Below are 20,221 nucleotides of genomic sequence, written 5' to 3'. Positions count from 1 at the left end.
GCAGGCTCAGCAGTTGTGGCTCACGGGTCTAGTTGCTCCGCGGCATGTGGGATCCTCCCAGCCCAGGGCTCGAACCCGTGTCCCCTGCATTAGCAGGCAGATTCTCAACCACTGCGCCACCAGGGAAGCCCCACGTGAGACTTTAATCGTTGAACAATTAAAAGCAGTTATACCATTGAAATGTCATGATCCAGCATCAAGGTCATAAACCATATTGCCGCTATGAACTCCAGAATACAATTACACTGTTATCCCTAGTAAAACTTGTTCTGTTGATCAGTGTTTTAGAACAGGTGATAAAGCATTTTGACTAGTTGGTCTAAATTTTGATCACTCAGAGGTGGTTGCTTCTCCAAAAAATAAATGACACACGGGCCCAAGGCGCACCAGCTTCAGTAGTTGTGGCACACAGGCTCAGTAGTTGTAGCCCACTGGCTTAGTTGCTCTGTGGCAAGTGGGATCTTCCCAGACCAGAGATCGAACCCGTGTCCCCTGCATTGGCAGGCGAATTCTTAACCACTTCATCACCAGGGAAGTCCCAGAATCGTAGTCTCCCTTTTAGTATACTTTAAGCCCAAAGAATCCATGGAGAATTGTTACAGAAAATAAGACAATAAAATATTGTAAGGACTGTAACAGAAGCATATAGTACACAGTTCATATAGACACAGCCCAAGCAGTTACAAAGTATATTAAAAGGGAGGCTGCAATTTTATTTTATTATTTTTATTATTTTTTAACATCTTTATTGGAGTATAATTCCTTTACAGTGATATGTTATTTTCTGCTTTATAACAAAGTGAGTCAGTTATACATAAGCATATGTTCCCATATTTCTTCCCTCTTGCATCTCCCTGCCTCCCACCCTCCCTATCCGACCCCTCTAGGTGGTCACAAAGCACCGAGCTAGTCTCCCTGTGCTATGTGGCTGAGGGAGGCTGCAATGTTAAAAGAATAAGATAAATTATACCCACAAACTCCCAATCTTTCCTGAAACGTTGCAATCTGGAACCCTATTGTAGGAAGCAGAAGATTCCAGGAGACATTCTACAAATGAAGGACTCTAAACCCTGTGGTTGGATAAGGAATTCTGGAAGGAAGGTATCCTCACCCGAGGAGAGCAGGTTCCTATACTTGTCTAACATCACATACCTGGACAGTTCCCACTGATCTTGGTCCAGGCATTGCCTGTCCTCTTGAGAGAAAACTATGGCCATATCCTGGAATGTCAGCGGTCCCTGAAATTAAAAGTACACATACCGTGTGGCCACGGGAAGAGTTCATAATGTGACCCAAGAAGAAAAGAGCAAGTTAAGAGAACTGGTTTTAATTTAGAAGAGTGTCTTCAATTACTCACTAATATATATATATATATATATATATATATATATATTTTTTTTTTTTTTTACAATGTAAGTTTCTCTATCTTATTTCTAACTACAAGAAAAGAGTGTGGCATGTGATCCACAAAACCAGTATAGAGACTATACTTATCTGGAAAAGAAATGATAAAATGATGGTTTCAATACAGGCATATGCATTTTTGAGTGTTTTATTTATATCAAATTGGATAAAATGTGTGTATTTCTCAGACAGAAAAGACGTGTCGAGGTAGAAATGTACCTTTCAACTATTCATGGGTACACAAGGACACTGGGGAGATTGTAAAAGTTCAGATTGTGATTCAGTAGGTCCGGTGGGCCTGAGTTCTATTTTTTTAACAAGCTCACTTTTAACTAGTGATGCCACAGTCTCTGATTCATTAACGACAATTGTGAATAGCAGAGACATAATTAGAAAGGTAAAAATTCATATTTAATTTTGAACTTAAAGTGTTTTATGGATTTTACACCTTTAATAGGATAGTAAGCACAGCAGCAACAATCATTTGTGAATATTTACTATAGACCGTGTATCTTTCTAACTTTGTAGTGTAGGACTCCAGGAAAAATGCCTGGGCTGCGGTCACAGTGGGCGGGGCCCTCAGGCCGGGCCGCCCCTCCAGGACCCCCGACGGGGCCCTGCGCTCCTGGCGGCTCCCTCCCCCGGCGCCTCCGTCCCTCCCAGAAGGCCTCGGGGCAGAGCGGTCCCACCCGCTGCGCCCAGAACGGAGCCCGCGTTTCCACAGAGCTGGAGCTCCCGGCTCGGGATCTCTTCCTTCCGCCTTCACGGAACTGCCCCGGAGCCCGCGGCGAGGGCGGCCTCACTGACGCTGCCGGCTCTGGAGGGGCCCCGGAGGCCGAAGCCGCGACAGTCGTGCGGACGGCGGGCCGGGTAAGCGGGCGCCGACCCTCCGCCTGGTCAGGTGCCCGGGCGGCAGGGCAAGACCAGCTTCTGAGGGGCAGGGGTTCGCTGCCACCCGCCGCTGCTGTGCAGAAAGGGCGGCCCCCAGCGTTTGGTTCCGGGGAACTTCGGTCCCTCCTCTCGCCCCTGCCCTCGGCCTGGCTCGCGGGGCCTGGGGGGCGTGGGGAGGGGGTCGGCCTGAGTGTCCTGAGGGGAAACGGGACAAGGGAGGCGCAGGGCCCGGCTGCAGCGTCAGCGCGCCTCCCCCCGACTGCGGGGAAGGCGGCTAAAAACTCCTCCCGAGGCTCGCAGGCCCCTTATTCAGCGGAGTCCCTCTGCCCTCCTTCCTCCCTGAGCTAAAGGACCGGGGGGAGGGGACAGGGCAGGGCACTGGCGCAGGTAATGGGGACCATCAGCAGGTGATTGTTAACTAAGGCAAACCGGCTCTCCCAACGTGAGGAATGCAGCGCTTTTCTTTGTTTGCGGAGATGCCAGAGGCTGGGCTCCCTGAATTCCTTCCTTTCATATGCACCTCAGCGCTCTGGGGCCTGCATTCTGTATTTGCATATCCTGAGATCCTCAGGGCTCGCGGCTCACACTGGAGGGCTGCAAGGGCTGATGACTGTGATATCCTTTGTTTACTGAGATGGCAAGAAATACTCCATTTCTCACAGGCTTGAGGGGCACAGAGTGAAAAGGGTAGGAGAATCTCACTCGGCATGTACTTCGGTTTACACGTAGGTAATATGTACACTTAACTGTGCTACTGGAGGTTCTCAAGTGTGATCAATTGTACCACTGCCCTCTATGGATTAACTTCATGAATATCATAAGATACATGCCTATAGAACTGACTTAATCCATTTAAATAGGATCATGGTCTTTAAAGGAAACATAATAGAAATATGACAACAAATCCCTTACCACTAAAGGCTGGGTCTGGAGCAACCTAAATAAATGTTCCATTGTTAAAATATTGAAAGATGTATTCAACAGAAATATCAACAAAAATGACAAATGATGAGGGCAGCAGAATGTTGAAATGTTCTATCTTTATCATTAAAGTGGCAGAACATCATGTATTAGTAGGCGCTGGGGGCAGAAGATGCCTGATTTTATACCTTTGTCATATTTGTACAGTTGTTTCAACAAGTAACTTAAAGACCAAATGGAAAAAAAGGAGGTTTGTGCCTGAGATCATGTTGATGTGAAACCAGGGATGGCCACCTTGTCCCAGGTGAGTTAAGTTTACCTGGCAGGTAGACCGCAGAGCTCCTGAGAAGCAAGGGTTGGAATTTTTCTGCTGGGTGCCCCTTAGGTTCTGTGACTTGACTGATTGTGAGTCATGTTTCGGGAAAGACCTGATCACAGGAAAAGGGTGGGGAAGAGTGATTTGGGGAGCAGCTAACAACATGCATCACGGCTCATGGCTTGAATGAATTTTAAAGAAACAGGAAAACAAATGCTTCTTATGGAATCAGAGAATGTCCAGCCGGACAATCCCAGAAAATGAGGAACACCCATCCCATTTTCCAGATGAGAAAACAGAGGCCCAGCAAGGTGAAATCCCTCACCCAAGTTGCACCCGTCTCTCCTCCCCACTACATGGTTCATGAAAGCACGACTTTTCCTGTCGTGATCACTGCTGAACCCCAAAAAGGACCAGGCATCTAGCCGCTGCTCCAAAAATTTTGGTTGACTGTAGGAACAATGCTATTTCTTTCTTTCTCACTCTTATTCAGGATTGTGCCAAGAACTCCCAGGCTGCAATGTAATTCGATAAATGTAAATATTAATTGAGTTTTGTTGTGATGAGGACTTAGGCTTTGGAGGTAACAGACTTGGTTCAGATCTTGGTTCTGCCACTCAATAGCTGTTTGGCTTTGGGAAAATTACTAAACCTCTCTGAGCTTATTTCCTCCTTTGTAAAGTGGGGATAAATGTATCTGAGCCAGCAGAGCACCTGCATGAGAGATGTGCAGTAAATATTGGTCTTTCTCACTCTCCCACGCCATCTCTGTGCTTCCCAGAGAAGTTGTACAGAAGGATATAGTACTTTTAAAAATTAATTAATTAATTAATTAATTTTTGGCTGTGTTGGGTCTTCGTTGCTGTGCGTGGGCTTTCTCCAGTTGCGGCAAGCGGGGGCTACTCTTTGTTGTGGTGCGCGGGCTTCTCATTGCAGTGGCTTCTCTTGCTGCGCTTGTTGTGGAACACCGGCTCTAGGCACACGGGCTTCAGTAGTTGTGGCCTGCAGGTTCACTAGTTGTGGCGCATGGGCATAGCTGCTCCGCAGCATGTGAGATCTTCCCTGACCAGGGCTCGAACCCATGTCCCCTGCGTTGGCAGGCATATTCTTAACCACTGCGCCACCGGGGAAGTCCAATATAGTACTTTATAAAGAGGGGTTTTAATTGATTTCAGATAGTGCACATGTTTCTTGTAGAACAGATTTTTCCACTATAGAAACATTAACATGCAATACCACTACAAATGCGGTATTCTATGGGTTAGATAGTATCAGTAAATTTTATAAGTAATTGGGCAAAGGCCAAAGCACTAGGTACTGGGGAGTAAGAAGTCTCAAGTCTGGGGTGCCCCCCACCCCAATTTCAAGAGCAGGGTGTGTTTTTCAAATCCATATTTCATCTGGTCTTTGTTTCTCATCCATCCTCTGTGTCTGCCTTTCACAAAAGGCTCAGATCCTCCACTTTCACACCCTCCCGGCTGGCTGTGCCCCAGCTCCCGTCCTGGAACCTCTGCACGCATGGGTGTGCCTGCTCTCCCTGGGCCTCGCCAGCTTTGCCAGGGAGCTGCTGTACCGTGCACTGGTAGCTGTACCCCAGGGTGCCTGGACCCTTCTGGTACATGAAGTGCACCCTCATCACCATGAGTGCACGCCCATCCCCTTACCTTATATCCTGCCTCTAAGCCAGGCTTGGGGGTGACTAGTGTGCCTTCAGCTATGTGAGGTGCTGGGATCAAAGTGAAGTTCCCAACTTTTGAAGTTGCAGGCTCGAGGGGCACACAGTGATTTAAAGTCGGGTCACCTGACCTAAAGGGGGTGCTGATTGCTTTAAAGCCAGGGCAGCTGACTTAAACCCTGCGTCCCTCCGCTGCAGGACGAGACCAACTTGGCGCTGCTCGGGTTTGCTCCAAGCCGGCACTGCTGTGCAGGAAGAGCTTCCAGGAGTGCCTTAGCGCGGGGGGACTTGGTCCGTTGTCTTGCCGCTGCCCTCAGAGCGGGGCCACCTGCTCTTCTGGAGGAGAATCAGGGAGGGGGAAGTGCAGAGTCCCGGCTGGAGTTGCGGCACCCCTTGTCTGATGGCAGGGAAGGGGGGATGGGGCTGTGTGGTGTCCTGGGGCTGGACTCACCAGGTCGACTCAGCCTCTCAGCCTCCTAACCTCACCCCACACACCCCACAAGAGTCTCCAATAATATGTAATTGTGCCTTAGGTTCTCGGTCTTCAAACTCATACCCAGGCTCCCCGGTCCCTTGATTTAGCCAATTCCTCTGTGCTCTTTCTTCTATTAGATACAGTCCCAGAGGGAGGGGCTGGGGGATGGGACTGGAGGGACCCCGGCAGCACTGGCCTAGGCTGACTAAAGAGATCCAGGGCCTGCACTATCACACATGTGCGAGGACCCTTAAGGCGCAATCGAGGGGGCCGGTTAGAGGCAGTCCTTGTTGCCTCAAGTGAGTATGGATCACCGTCGGGTGGGGAGCATGCTGACCCCTGAGAAGTACTGTTAGAAGGATGTGTTCCTCCCTCGGCTTCAAGGACGTGGGTGGGCTTCAGGGCTCCATTTCCCCTCCAGACCTCCAGGGCTGACTGCACCCCAGCGGCCTTGCAGACCTGGCTTCCTGTCCCAGAACTTGCCGGGCTCCAGGAAGAATCCAGACTGCAGAGATGGTGCTTGAGCGCTCCAGCTTAAGAAGTGCTGTCCCTGGGGACCCAACAGTGGAGGGAGGAAGGGTGAAGGGAGTAGGGGGGTGGGGTTGGGAGGGGTGGCTGCCCTGGGAGATGTTGAGAGAGAAATATCGCCCCCCACACCCCCTGCCCCCTGCAACTGACTGACCCACTGATGCCATAGGATCTCAGGCCCTTTTAGTCAGAGATGCCTCGGTTTCTTTACTCCTGCGTTCAAAACTATGCAAAACCAACTCTTCATCCTCTTGCTGCCTGGCCAGGACTTGTAAAGCACTGTTCTTTTGGAGCACTCGTTCCCTAAACTGCAGTTTGGAGCTGTCCCAGCTATTTAAAGGTGTTCTCCTTAAACTGAGACTAAATCCTACTCTTTTGGAAAAACGCCCTGCACTTCCGAGGAGATCATGTTTTCTGCCCATTCCTTCCTTCTACTTCCCTCTTAAGAAGCCCTGTGCTCAAAGGGCTTGGTGACTTATTTTTTGCTTGATGTCAAAAAGAAACCTTCCCCATGCACCGCAAAAATCTTTCCTGGAGCATAGGTGTTTCAAAACCATGACCGTGTTTTGCAGTCAGTATACCCTGGGTAGACTGCCTAGCAATCCCTCCAAGAGCCAGAGGTGAGCATAATCAACTTATTTGATTGGATGCCCTTCAGGTTTAGGAAGGTCCCATTCTTATGCCCCAGCAGATAAGACAGGGCCCTGGATGGCTGTGGCTGTGATTAGATAACTTCTGATGATTTTATTTCCCTTACTGAGCTGCTGCTTCTAGGTTAAATTCATTTTATTACCTGTCTTTTTTTTTTTTTTTTTTTTTTGCGGTACGCGGGCCGCTCACTGTTGTGGTTTCTCTCATCCTGGAGCACAGGCTCCGGACGCACAGGCTCAGCGGCCATGGCTCATAGGCCTAGCCGCTCCGCGGCATGTGGGATCCTCCCGTACTGGGGCATGAACCTGTGTCCCCCGCATTGCAGGCGGACTCTCAACCACTGCGCCACCAGAGAAGCCCTACCTGTACATTTTTAAAGAAAGACTGAAAAAGTCACTGTAATAGGTCAGGAGTCTGAGCTCAGGGTTAGTCAAAGGTACTCACAAGGAGGAAGGTGGATAAACATAGGTGCGTAAAATAGGAGGGTTGGCAAGTACAGCCAGGACAACCGGGTTCACCGTGCGTACTAATAAAGGCCAGAATCTCCTCATTTATCTCTGGTGGGAAGTTCTGATGGTTTCTCAGGATCAAACTCAAATCATATTCAAACTAGGGGGCTTCCCAGAAGGCGCTGAAGCACCGGCAGAACCCACCTGCGCTCCCACCTTGGCACTCCAGGATCAGAGTTGGGTTTGGAGGTGGGGTTGCTGTAACCCCAAGGAGGTGAGCAGAGAGGAGGAGTTGATTACCGGTCTCCTCTGACTCTCTGGCCCAAATTGCCTGGCTTCACGGGGGGGCAGAGTTTTGCTTTGAGCAACTTATGGGGCACTTCCAGACTGGTGGGGTTGCCCAGTGGCCCGACAGTCTGACAGGCTGGCTGCGGTGTGACCGCCCTTTGTTTCTTCAGAATCTGTTCATCAGGAGGTGCATGGTTGCGGAAGCCCATTCACCGCCCACCCCCCCACCCCCCGAGGGTGATGGCACCTTCCCTGGCTGTACCCTATGATCACCAGGTACTTGAAATGAATGCAAGGTTTTTGACTTCAAGGAAGAGCTCACATAACCCCTTCTGCCTCATAATGTGTGGGATTTACTATAATGGAAGGACATTATAAAGAACAGGTAGAAAACTCACCTGTTGGTCTCCATGTAGGAGTTTATTTTGCATGAATCTCTCCTACATGAGTAGATAGCAGAGGTTTATTTTTGTTCCCGTGTGTGTAGTTGTGGCAGAGGACATAGGTATGGTGGTTTGAAGCCCTCGAAGAAATATTCTCAGAATTCTCAAGACTTCTCTTGATTGGAACCGAAAGAGACCTGGAAAAGGAGGAAAAGCAAAGGAGGAGGGAGAACGAATGGCTGTTTCTCAGTAAATTCACCTTCCTGGTTGATTTTTCTGTCTTCTCATTTCTTTTAACTTCTATGTATGTCTAATGGAATGATGTAGAAAGGCTGATTTTTATGCTTTAAAAGATTTTACATCACAAAGAAACTAGAAGTGGTTAACAGAACTTATTCACATCAATGTCACATAGAGACTTTGATATTAAATTTGTATACTAAAATAGGTTAATCCAAATTTTCTTTCTTTTTGAGTGAATATTTGTAACATATTTTTGTAGATAATAATTTATCCTAGATATACAAAATTGTGAGAATGGGTACCATTTTTCACCACTTAAATGATTTCTTTTAAATGAATAGATCGTACACTTTAAAGGCCAATGTTGTCTTACATGTTGTTTTTTAATTCCTTGATTTCCGAAACTTGTGTTTATTTAATTGATTTCTATCTAATAATCTGCCTCCCCTTTATTGTTTCTTACTTTATATTTTATTGATCTATAGTTAATTTACATTATTATATTAGTTTCAGAGGTACAACATGGTGACTCATAAATGTTTAGGTTCTTCTCCATTTATACTTATTATAAAAGAGTGGCTCTATTCCCCAGGCTATGCAGAACATCACTGTAGATGATTGATTTTACACATAGTGGATTCTTCCTCAGAACCTCCTACCACTATTTTGCTGCTCCGCCCTGCCTCTCGCTGCTGGTAACCACTAGTCTGTTCTTTAATCTGTGAGTCTGTTTCATTGTTGTTGTTGTATTCAATGTTTTAGATGCACGTGTAAGTGATAACCTACCAGGCTTGTTTCCTCTGCGGCTTATTTTACTAAGCATAATACCCTCCAAGTCCATCCATGTTCTTGCAAATAGCAACATTTCATTTTTTGCTGAAGTCATCATAAATATCATTTTTTATCCCCTAACCTATTGATGAACACTCAGTTTGACTCTATATCTTGGCTATGGCAAATAACACTGTTATGAACATTGGTGTGCAGTTATTTTTTTTTTTAAATAGTGTTTTTGTTTTCTTCTGATATACCCAAGAGGGAAATTGCTGGATATTATGGTAGTTCTATTTTTAGTTTTTGGTGGAACCTCCATTCTTCTTTCCACAGTAGCTGCACTACTTCACATTCACATCAAGAGTTTACAAGAGTTTCCCTTTCTCCACATCCTCACTAACCTTTGTTATTTGTGACCTTTTTGATGACAGCCATTCTGACAAGACTGAGGTGATATATCTCATAGTTTTGATTTGCATTTTATTGCCGATTAGCTATGTTTAGCATCTTTGTGCATTCTGGCTGTCTATCTGTATTTTTTCCTTGGAAAAATGTCTATTTAGGTCTTCTCATTTTTTAAAAAAATATTTTGGGTGCAGTTCTGATATTGAGTTGTATGTGCTGTTTCTGTAGTTTAGATATGAACCCTTGCTTGGTCATCTTTTTGGTGTTAACCTCTTATCATGTGCAAATATTGTCTCTCCTTCAGCAGGTTGTCTTTTCATTTTGTCTTTGGTTTCCTTTGCTGTGCAAAATCTTTTAAGTTTAGTGAAGTCCCATTTGTTTATTTTTGCTTTTGTTTCATTTGCCTTAGTAGACTGAACGCAAAACTGTTGCTATCATTTATGTTGAAGAATGTTCTGTATTTTCCTCTCTGGGTTTTATGGTCCTACATTTAGGTTTTTATTCAGTTTTGCGTTAATTTTATATACCGTGTGCTAAAATACTCTAATTTTATTCTTTTCCATGTAGCTGACCAGTTTTCCTAGTACCACTTATTGAAGAGACAGTTCTTTCTCCATATTGCCTGCTTTGTCATAAATCAATTAAATATACGCGTGTGGGCTTATTTTTGGGATCTCTATTCTATTCCAGTGATCTTTGTGTCTGTTTTTGCTCCAGTCCGATGCTCTTTGATTACTGTTGCTTTGCAGTATAATCTGAAGTAAAGGTGCCTGATGCCTCCAGCTCTGTTCTTTCTCAAGATTGTTTGGCTATTTGGGGTCTTTGTGTTTCTATACAAATTTTAAAATTACTTTTTCAAGCTCTATGAAAATGCTTTGGTATTCTGATAGGGATTGCATTAAATCTGTAGATTGTCTTTGGCAGTATGGTTATTTTAACAGTATTAATTCTTCCAGTCCATGCACCTGCTATATTTTCTCATCTTTTTCTGTTGCCTTCAACTTGTTTCACCAATGGCTGATACATTTCTGAGTACATGTCTTTTACCTGCTTAGGTGTATTTGTTCCTAGGTATCTTATTCTTTTTGGTGTGATTGCATATGGTATTGTTTTCTTAATTTTTTTCTTTCTGACAGCTTTGAGTTTTGTTTTTTTCTTCTTTTTCTAATTCCTTCAGGTGTAATGTTAGGTTGTTTATTTGATATTTTTCTTGTTTCCTAAGAATAAGCTTGTATCACTATAACTTCCCCCTGTGAACTGCGTTGGCTGTGTCCCATAGATTTTGGATCACTGTGTGTTCATTTTCATTTCTCTTGGGTATTTTTAGAATCCCTCTTTAATTTCTTCACTGTTCCTTTCTTCCCCTTTTATTCGTCTGTGATGTGAGGACTATCTTTAATATGATGTTTGGATTTCTTTCAGGTGTGTGTGTGTGTGTGTATGTGTGTGTGTGTGTGTGTGTGATTATTTCAGTTGCTGAGCTCTTAGTTTCACGTGGACACTAACAACCCTGCATTGTTACTCTGCTCCCCCACAGTTACTGAATTTGACCTTGTATTTTACATCTACTTGTTTTGTGTGTCCCTTAACTTCTTATTGTGAATATAGATGATTTTATTACTGTTTTCTTTCGTCCTTCCTATTAGCTGTGTACATGGTTGATTTACTGCCTTTGTTGAATATTTGCCTTATCCAATGAGGTTTTTCCTTTAGTAAGTTTCCTTTTCTAATTTTTATGTTTCAGTCGTGGCCTTTTCTTTTTCACTGAGAAAAGCCCCTTTAAGATTCCTCATAAAGCTGGTTTGGCGATGCTGAGCTCTTTTAGTTTTGCTTCTCTGTAAAACTTTAGATCTCACCATCAAATCTGAAGGAGAGCCTTGCTGGGTAGAGTATTTTTGGTTATAGGCTTTTCCCTTTCGTGACTTTAAATATACCATGCCACTCCCTTCTGGAATGCAGATGTTATCCTGAAAAGCCAGCTGATAACTTAATGCAAGTTCCCATGTTTGTAACTTGTTGCTTTTCCTTTGCTCCTTTTAATAGTGTCTTTTTATCTTTATTTTTTTGCCATTTTAATTACAATGGGTCTTGGTGTGGTCTTCTTTGGGTTGATCCCGTTTTGGCCTTGCTGTGTTTACTGGACTTGGATGTCTGTTTTCTTTCCCAAGTTATGGAAGTTTTCAGCTCTTATGTCTTCAGGTATGTTCTACACTGCTTTCTCTTTCCTTTTTGCTTCTGGGACCAGTATAATGCAAATATTAGTACACTTGATGTTGTTTCACAAGTCTGTTCAACTTTCCTCATTTCATTTTAATCTATTGTTTTACAGTTCATCTTCAGTGATTGCCAGTACTCTCTCCTTCAGTTTTCTGATTCATTCCTCTGTATCATTTAGTCTACAGTAGTTTCCTTTTAGTGTATTTTTCATTTCCGTTATTGTAGTCCTCATCTCTGTTTTGTTGTTCTTTAATTGTCTAACTCTTTTTTCAAACATTCTAACTTCTTGCTCTGGTCGTCCATTCTTCTCCTGAGTTCTTTGATCATCTTTACAGTCATTACCTTGAACTCTTTGTTGGGCAGATTGGCTACCTCCACTTCACTTAGATCTTCTTCTGAGTTCTTATCTTGTTCCTTCATTTGGATCGTGTTTCTGTGTCACCTCATTTTTCTTAACTTGCTGTTTTTATTGTTATGTATGTAGTAGGTTTGTTACATTTCCTGAACCTTGGAGAAGTGGCCTTTTGTAGGAGAGGTCCTATGTGTCCCAGCAGCCCACTGTCCCCTGGTCACCAGAGCTATATGTTCTAAGTGTACCCCCTATGTGGGCTGCTTGGTGGGCTGACTACTGTTGGTGGTCAGGTAATCTTGGCTGCCCCCAGAGTGCTTGTTTGCCAGACTCTGCCTGGTATGGAAGCTGTCTGTGCTTCTTGGTGAGGCTAAATCAAAAGGCAGCTGGCTGCACAACTCTGGGGGACACCAAATCTAGTGCTGGTTCACTTATGGGTAGAATTGCAGTCCAGGTGATATCAAGGCTAGTGCCCAGTCACTGGTCTTGGGGCGATGCTGGCTACTGGGAGGAAGACACAGGTCCTGAGTTCTGGCTGCAGGGCCCAGGAGTCGCAGAGTTGGTGTTGGATCACTGTTCCTGACACAGCTATCTGCAGGATCTGGGGTACCCCTAATCTTGTGTTTGCATTCTGATGGGCAGGGTCAGTGCCTAGCTGAGTCCATGGCTGTTTCTGGCCTGCAAGTAAGTGTTCTGGTCACACAGGCTGCTGGGTTGTGGTATTCCTGGAGCTGTTGTGTGCCTGTTGGTGTATGAGGCTGATCCCACTGCTAGAGCAGGTTTTCTGTTGGGTAGGTCCAAGCTCCATCGAGTCCCTGTGCAGTGATCAGCTGCTGACGGTGAGGCTGATTCCAAGGCCAGAACAGGCTCACTTGTCAGAGGGGCCAGGGACTCTGGGGCTGGTGCCTGTCCACTGAGGTGTGGAGGCTGGTCCTGGGGCTTTTGATGGCTGGGCCCATGTCCAGGGGCAGCTGTGCATTGAGAGGGTCTGAAGGCAGCCTGTTTGCTGGTGGATGGGGCTATGCCCCTTCTCAGTTAGTTTCTTGGCCTGCAGCATCCTAGTACTTGTATCTATAGTCTGGTGGAAATGGGTAGGGCCAGGTCCTGAGGCTAAAAAGATAGAGGGAGGATTCTGAAATTATGCTTGCTGGTACCAGTGGCCACGAGGTAGAAGGAGCTCCCCCAGATGGCTTCTGCCAGTGTCTATGTCCCCGAGGCTGTGCTGTAGTTGCCTCTGGACTCTCTGGGAGACTCTCCAAGATCAGGAGGTAGGTGTGACCCAGGATCCGTTCAAATGACTGCTTCTCTTCTGATTCTCGGATCATGTGGGATTTTGTGAGCACCTTTTAAGAGTGGAATCTCTATTTCCCACAACCCTCTGGCTCTCTGGAAAATAAGCACCACTGGTCTTCAAAGCCCAACTTTCTGGGAACTCTTCTTTCCAGCACAGGGTCCCTGGGCTTGGGAGCCTGATGATGGGTTCATACCCCTTGCTACCTGGGAGCACCTCAGAAATTGTAATTATTCTCCCATTTGTGGGCCACCCACCTGGGGGTTTGGGTCTTGGCTCTGTTGAGATTTTGCCCTTCCTCCCTGTCTTGCCGAGGTGCCCTCCTTATATCTTTAGCTCTAAAACATCTTTTATGGTAGGTCCCGGCCTTTTTCATGAATTGCTGTTCTGTAAAGAGTTGTGACTTTGGTGTGCCCATGAGAGGCATCAAGCTCTGGGTTTTTGAATGCTACCATTTTGGACAATCTCTCTGCTTCATTCTTAAATTATATTATTCAATTTTTCTTAGTATCTTATTTGATTAGTGATAGTGTGAAATTTATTATCACTCATGTTTACTTCACCTGTTTTTAAAAATTGTATAGTGCATTCATTCATTTTGAAATGAAGGTAGTGACCTGTGAACTTCCATACCTCAAAAATCAAGGATAGGACAAAAGCCTTTTCTACCTGTGTTACTCTCAAACTCTGCACCCCACCCCAGCCTGGGGATTAACCTCTTGCACCCATGCTCACCTTCTGTTTTTAGACTGTTAACCATCACTGCATCTGTATGTGTGTTGACAAAGTGAACTGTAGTGTTTCCAGATTTTGTGTTTTGTTTTTTGGATTAGGGTAGAGTCCTACTATGAATGTACATTTACTGGTCTGCTGAAGTTCATATTAAACCTGTCAAGCACATTACAAGAATTGGGATTGCTTGTATATACACTTTGATAAATTTTAGAGAGAATGGTAGAACAGAAGTAAATTGTATTTCAAATCCCACAGTATTCTCACACCATGAAAACCCTTCCCTTTTTAATATATTTGTGTGTAGCTTATCTTTATGCCCATATTATATTTCCCAGAGATGCGTGTTATGTTTCTTGCTAGGACATTTACCGTATTGTTCAAAGTCAGGCATTTAGTGGTTTTAGCCTGATCATATTTCCATGAACTCACAAATACAAGATCGTCTCTCACACTGTCTTTTACTCCCTGCTGTTTTATATTGCCCTCCTTATTCTCAGTCCTGGTCTTTCTTTATGCTCTTCAGCAACCTGGATAGTTTATACTATTTTCTCCCTTATTCAAGACCAATAGAATAGAATAGAATAACCAGAAATAAACCCTGATATATGGCCAAATGATTTTTGACAAGTTGCCAAGACTTTTCAAAGTAGAAAGGACAGTATTTTTAACAAATGGTGCTGAGAAGTCTTGTTGTCAACATGCAAAAGAAGGAAGATGGACCCTTTCCTAACATCATATGCAAAAATTAATGAAAACGTATCAAGAAACTAAATATAAGGCCTAATAAAATTAAAAGTCTTAGCAGAGGACACAGGACAAGAGCTTCATGACATTGGATTTGGCAGTTTTCCTCAATATGAAATGAAGGAACAAAAAAGGTACAGCTAACAAAAAAATAAACAATTTGCAGTACATAATTTTAAAAAATGTGTATCAAAGAAATGTAAACAGAATAAAATGGCAACCCACAAGATGGGAGAAAATATTTGAAAGCCATCTATCTGACAAGAGATTCCTATTCAGAATATACAGAGAATTCCTACAACTCAACAAGAAGCAAACACCCTGATTCAAAAATGGATAAAAGAGTTGAATAGATGGTTCTTCAAAAAGATGTACAAATGATTAAGTGCTTGAATAGATGCTCCATATCACTAAATGCATGTTTATATATTTGTGTGCATGCATACACACACAAGCACACACACACATACACAAGCAGAAAACAAGTATTGGTGAGGATGTGAGGGAGTTGGAAGCATTGTGCTCTGTCAGTGCGAGTGTAGAATGATATAGCTGCTTTGCAAAAGAGTATGGCAATTTTTCAGATATTGAAAAATAGACTTACTACATGATCCAGGAATTGTACTATGAGGTATACCCAAAGGAATTGAAATCAGGGTCTTAAAGTAATATTTGTACTCCAGTGTTTAGAGCAGTAATAATCACAGTAGCTAAAATATGAAAGCAACCTAAGTGTTTATCCACTAGTTCCTGGATAAGCAAAGTGTGGTATACCCATATAATACAATATTATTCAGTGTTAAGAAGGAAAAGATCTAGGAATATGCTACAACATGGATGAATCCTGAGGAAATTTAGCTACCAAATATGCCATTTTTGTGACTTTTAGTGAGTCATAACAATGCAACTACTTATTTCAATTATATGGGGTATTTAGTGTAGTCAAAACCATAGAAATTGGGAGGGTAATGATGCTTTTCAGGTGGTTATGGAACAAAAAGGAAAGTTATGTTTAAAGGATATAGAGTTACAGTTTTAAAACGTAGAAAAGAATTAGAAAGATAAATGGCGATGTTGATCGCCCAATAATATGAATGTATTTAATATCACTGAACGGTGCACTTTATAATAATTAACATGTTATATTTTATGGTATTTGATTTTACCAACATACAAAATTGGGAAAGAATGTAATATCAGGAAAGGGAGTGGCCCTGGGATACAGCAGAGAGTAATCAGAAGGGTGAGACACTGCATATGTTGAAGAAGAAGAGCTGAGAGTCTTCATTGGACAGAAGAGACTTTATAAAAAAGAAAAAAAATTACTCTGAGGGTGTATTAAATAGATATCTGTGGGTGTACTGCTATCTCCCATGGGTTATCTTTAAGAGTCTTTACTAAAGTCCATAAGGCTTGCTGAGGCTTTTTTAAAAACTGGATTTCCTAGGAGATAATTAGAGGGTGGTACTTAAGTCTATGTCTAGGTTGACAGATTTTGCAGGGAAGACGAACCTGAGAACAGTGGAGGTCCTGAGAGTGTAAGTACATGGAAATTGGAAAAAATAATAATAAAGGGAATTAGGAAAACTTTTGACTTCGAAGGTCATGTATTACTGAGTCAGACCTGAGGTTTCTAAGGAGTTATATACACAGTTGCTATTTGGATTGCTTGTTGATGAAGATCAGTGGAAAAACTAGAGTCGTTTCCAAGTGTAGGTAAGATATAATGAGAGGATGGAAGTGGGAAGTAGGGAGGCCCAGAGAAAAGTGGGAAGGTCATACTGGGCCAAGATGGTAGTAACATCCAGCAGAACGAATGGTAGGGCAGACTATGGATTCACCTTTTTTATTTCGGCTCCCCACCTCATCCTTAATAATTCTTTGGGAATATTTCATTGTTCTGTGATGCAGGTACAGAATTCAAGTGAGGAGACTACACCCTCAGTGTCCAGCTGTCTGAATCCTCAGTGTGTTTCAAATGATGGAGAACTATTGCTTTTTTATGAGAATAGTTAGTACCTCGTAGCTAAGCTTTAGCTGGAGCTTATGCAAGATTGATTCCACTTTATATATACTGTTGGCATGGAGGTTCCTCCTCCTCTTTTCTTGACCGTTATGAAATGAACCTATATTTCTCAATGTTTGTGTATATCAGATAAATACATTAAGTAAAGGAACCTTATATATTGCTCCCTGCATAGTTTGCCCTTTCTTGTTTCTCTTTTACCTTTACTAAATTAGCACAGGGAGAGACCGTGCAATGTTCTAATCAGGAGAGATTAGAACATCATATTTCTAGAGAGGTTGGTTGGACAGAGCAGGGGTCCCAGTGAGAATCAAAGCTTCTGTTTCTACTTGGAAGTGTACCTGTATAGAGTAGAGGGCTCCAGGAAATATCCCAGAATATTGCAATGTCCCTGAGGGAGATCATTAAGAGAGGCAGGATCTGGTCCCAGATCAGTGTACTATGACATGTTTGTTAGTCATCTGGTGTGAGGTTCTCAGAGCCAATCCCATATGGTAAGGCTGAGTGCAGAGTATGAAGAACCTGTGAAAGCCTTTGATTGAATGTTAAAGATGAAGCTCTGATTTTGGGGAGAATTTTCTTACCTGACTGAATGTCACCCTTCTGTGGGGATGAGATTCTGTGCTTTTCTTCTCTTGATGACCACTGACTGAAAGTCATTAGAGGATCATGTCTAGACAGCATTCTTTATTTAATTTCTTAAAGAAGAAAACATAGAAAACATTTTTATCCACTTTCAAATTGAGGATCAAGGGGAATGACATCAGTGAAAATGTCAGAGTAGGGAGCTCTAGCTTGTGTCCATCACCAGAAACACTGACATACGTGGTAAAACCTGTCAGAATGATCCTATCAACACATGTAAGTTTTCTTTTCTTTTTGCCCTGTAGATTTATCTTTCACTGAAACTTAACTTACTACAGAATGTGGAGAATTAACAGGGAAGTAGAAATTGTATTTCCTGATGAGAGAATCACTAAGTCACATTAGCTGTTCTGAGCTATGTCTTACTCACCGTGACTGTAATTAAAACAAACAAACAAACAAAACACTTTTTTCTGTAAGTCAGTTCTGACATTTCCTCGTTAAAGACAAGGTAACAGATACAGATTTAGATCTACCAGAATTGAGCAAGATGTTGATTGTACCTGTGCTGAATATATGAGCATGACCTGCTACAAATCTTCATTATACTTATTGCCACAACTGACAAATTCCCTTTGGCCACTGCCGATATGTTGCATGTAAGGAATGCATAGGACACTAACCCCAGCTGGTCACAGGTAAACTCTGCCACGTGGATTGCTGCATGTTTTCCTGCTGGAAGACCACACGTTCTCGAGTATCATGACTGCAGAGTATGTGGGCTCTTCTTTTTTCTGGATAAAGGTTAGATAATCACCTAATTTTATGAGAAATATATAAATTGTATTTGCATATTCTTCAGGTTTTTATTTATCCATTCTCTTTCAAGTCCTAAGTGCAAATATTAAAGTGATTTCCAAGAGGGTGGTAAATAAGACAGCTACGTTTATGCTCCAAAATTATCAATAAAGCATAATACAATTGTAAACGCATTAATGTGTGATTAATATGTAGATACTTATGTAAATACAATTTTAATAATGCTTTGTGGAGAGCTTCAAAAGCTAGGTATTTAAAAAAAACAATAAGGAGTTCTTGAAACTCTCAGGGAATTATATAGAAGTCTTTGTGTCTATAAATATCAATGTGGAATAATGCATTTTCTCAGAAATAAACTAGGCATAAAATTGTAGGAAAAAACTTCATGAAATGAAAGAGTATGTGAGATGGACATACAAGAAAAAGAATATTCTCAGAGAATAATGAACATTGTGAATTTCAACAGAAGCGTAATGCAGATTCAGAGAGTAAAACTTTGGAGAGCCTACTTATGAGTTCCTCATATTGCATCTTTGGAGAGACGGTAGTCATTTGAAATATGATGTTATAAGATGACGTTAACATACTTAAATACTTTCATTTAGAAATGACCATTTAGAACCAGAATAAATGAAAGAGAGCACAAAATTATGTTTTTGTTGATTTTTGAAGATCTCAGGTGAGTGCTGATAATATCAATATATATGATGTCGGGCTTCCCTGGTGGTGCAGTGTTTGAGAGTCCGCCTGCCGATGTAGGGGACATGGGTTCGTGCCCCGGTCCGGGAAGATCCCACATGCCGTGAAGCGGCTAGGCCCGTGAGCCATGGCCGCTGAGCCTGCACGTCCGGAGCCTGTGCTCCGCAACGGGAGAGGCCACAACAGTGATAGGCCCGCGTACCACAAAAAAAACAAAAACAAAAACAAAACAAAACAAAAATAACATGATGTCTTTCACTGCAAAATAAAGGAGCTGTTACAGTGGAGGATTCCTGGACTGAATGTCAATATTATGACAATAGTGTGAGTGTGTTTCGTGTTTGGGAATTACAATCATTGTTGCTTTTGCTGTGGTCATCCATTTACAATGCTTGGTGTCAGTTGATTTTTCTCTTGTAAAAATAAAATGCAGTCTGTGTGTGTGGAAGAAAGAAAACATACATGATATCTTGATAAAGTTGTATGTAATTTGAGATCTGGAAAAAAGCATTTCTTTCTGTAATGCTAGGATGTTAATTGGACATTTTTGCAAGAAAGATTTCAGGATGCAAATCTCGTGTTTCTAAGGTGGGAAGCCAGTTCATGGCGGAACATTCTATTAAACTTGTGTGAGTGCAGAAATATTTCTTTGGAAGGAAGAGGTCACGAATCCCTTTTTAACAGTTAGTGGTTTATAGTATACCGATTGAGCAAAATGGGTATTTCTTAACTTTAGAAAAGAATAATATAATTTTTCTGCATTTATATTATGCAGCTGATGTAGAATATCAAAAATTCTTTATTTTGAAAAACAATGTAATCAATTGGACATAATTCATATATATTGAACCTGTGGTACACACACACAATAAAACTTACATTCAGAAAATCTTTTTCACGTAAGAAATATTTTCTAGTGTAGTTGATTTACAACGTTGTGGTATTTTAAAATACATGTTTATTAGAGTATAATTGCTTTATAACACTGTATTAGTTTCTGCTTTACAACAAAGTGAATCACCTGTATGTATACATATATCCCCATATCCCCCCGTCTTGAGGCTCCCTCCCAGACTCCCTATCCCACCCCTGTGGGGGACATAAAGCACCGAGCTGATCTCCCTGTGCTATGCGGCAGCTTACCACTAGCTCTTTTACATTTGGTCGTGTATATATGTCAGTGCTACTCTCTCACCACGTCCCTGTGTCCCCTTCAGCCCTGTGTCCTGAAGTCCGTTCTCTACATCTGTGTCTTTATTCCTGCCCTGTCACTAGGTTCGTCAGTACCATTTTTCTGAATTCCATATATATGTGTTCACGTACGGTATTTGTTTTTCTCTTTCTGACGTACTT

The 20,221-nt window shown here is 42.7% G+C and overlaps 1 protein-coding gene across 6 annotated transcripts in view; it reads left to right on the top strand.

Annotated features, from left to right (window-relative positions):
- Window positions 1-1,781: 1,781 nt before the first annotated feature.
- Window positions 1,782-20,221, top strand: part of LOC309806761 (uncharacterized protein) — a gene marked incomplete at its 3' end in the record, with an annotated part of 54,799 nt that continues 36,359 nt past the window's right edge. For 4 of the 6 annotated variants that reach the window (XR_014294437.1, XR_014294438.1, XR_014294439.1 and 1 more), the window contains exons 1-2: window positions 1,782-2,274; window positions 3,424-3,520. Coding sequence is in view for 2 of the 6 variants with exons in the window: in XM_082625731.1 (XP_082481857.1) it covers window positions 1,951-2,274 (324 nt within the window). The remainder of the gene's footprint in view (window positions 2,275-3,423; window positions 3,521-20,221) is intronic. The other 2 variants (XM_082625731.1, XM_082625730.1) reach the window with 1 other exon arrangement.

Source organism: Mesoplodon mirus (assembly GCF_964341445.2).
Source record: "Mesoplodon mirus genome assembly, chromosome: 6".
NCBI classification, from domain to species: domain Eukaryota; kingdom Metazoa; phylum Chordata; class Mammalia; order Artiodactyla; family Ziphiidae; genus Mesoplodon; species Mesoplodon mirus.
The sequence above is the reverse complement of the archived record's forward strand: the minus strand, read 5'-3'. Positions and strand labels throughout refer to the sequence as shown.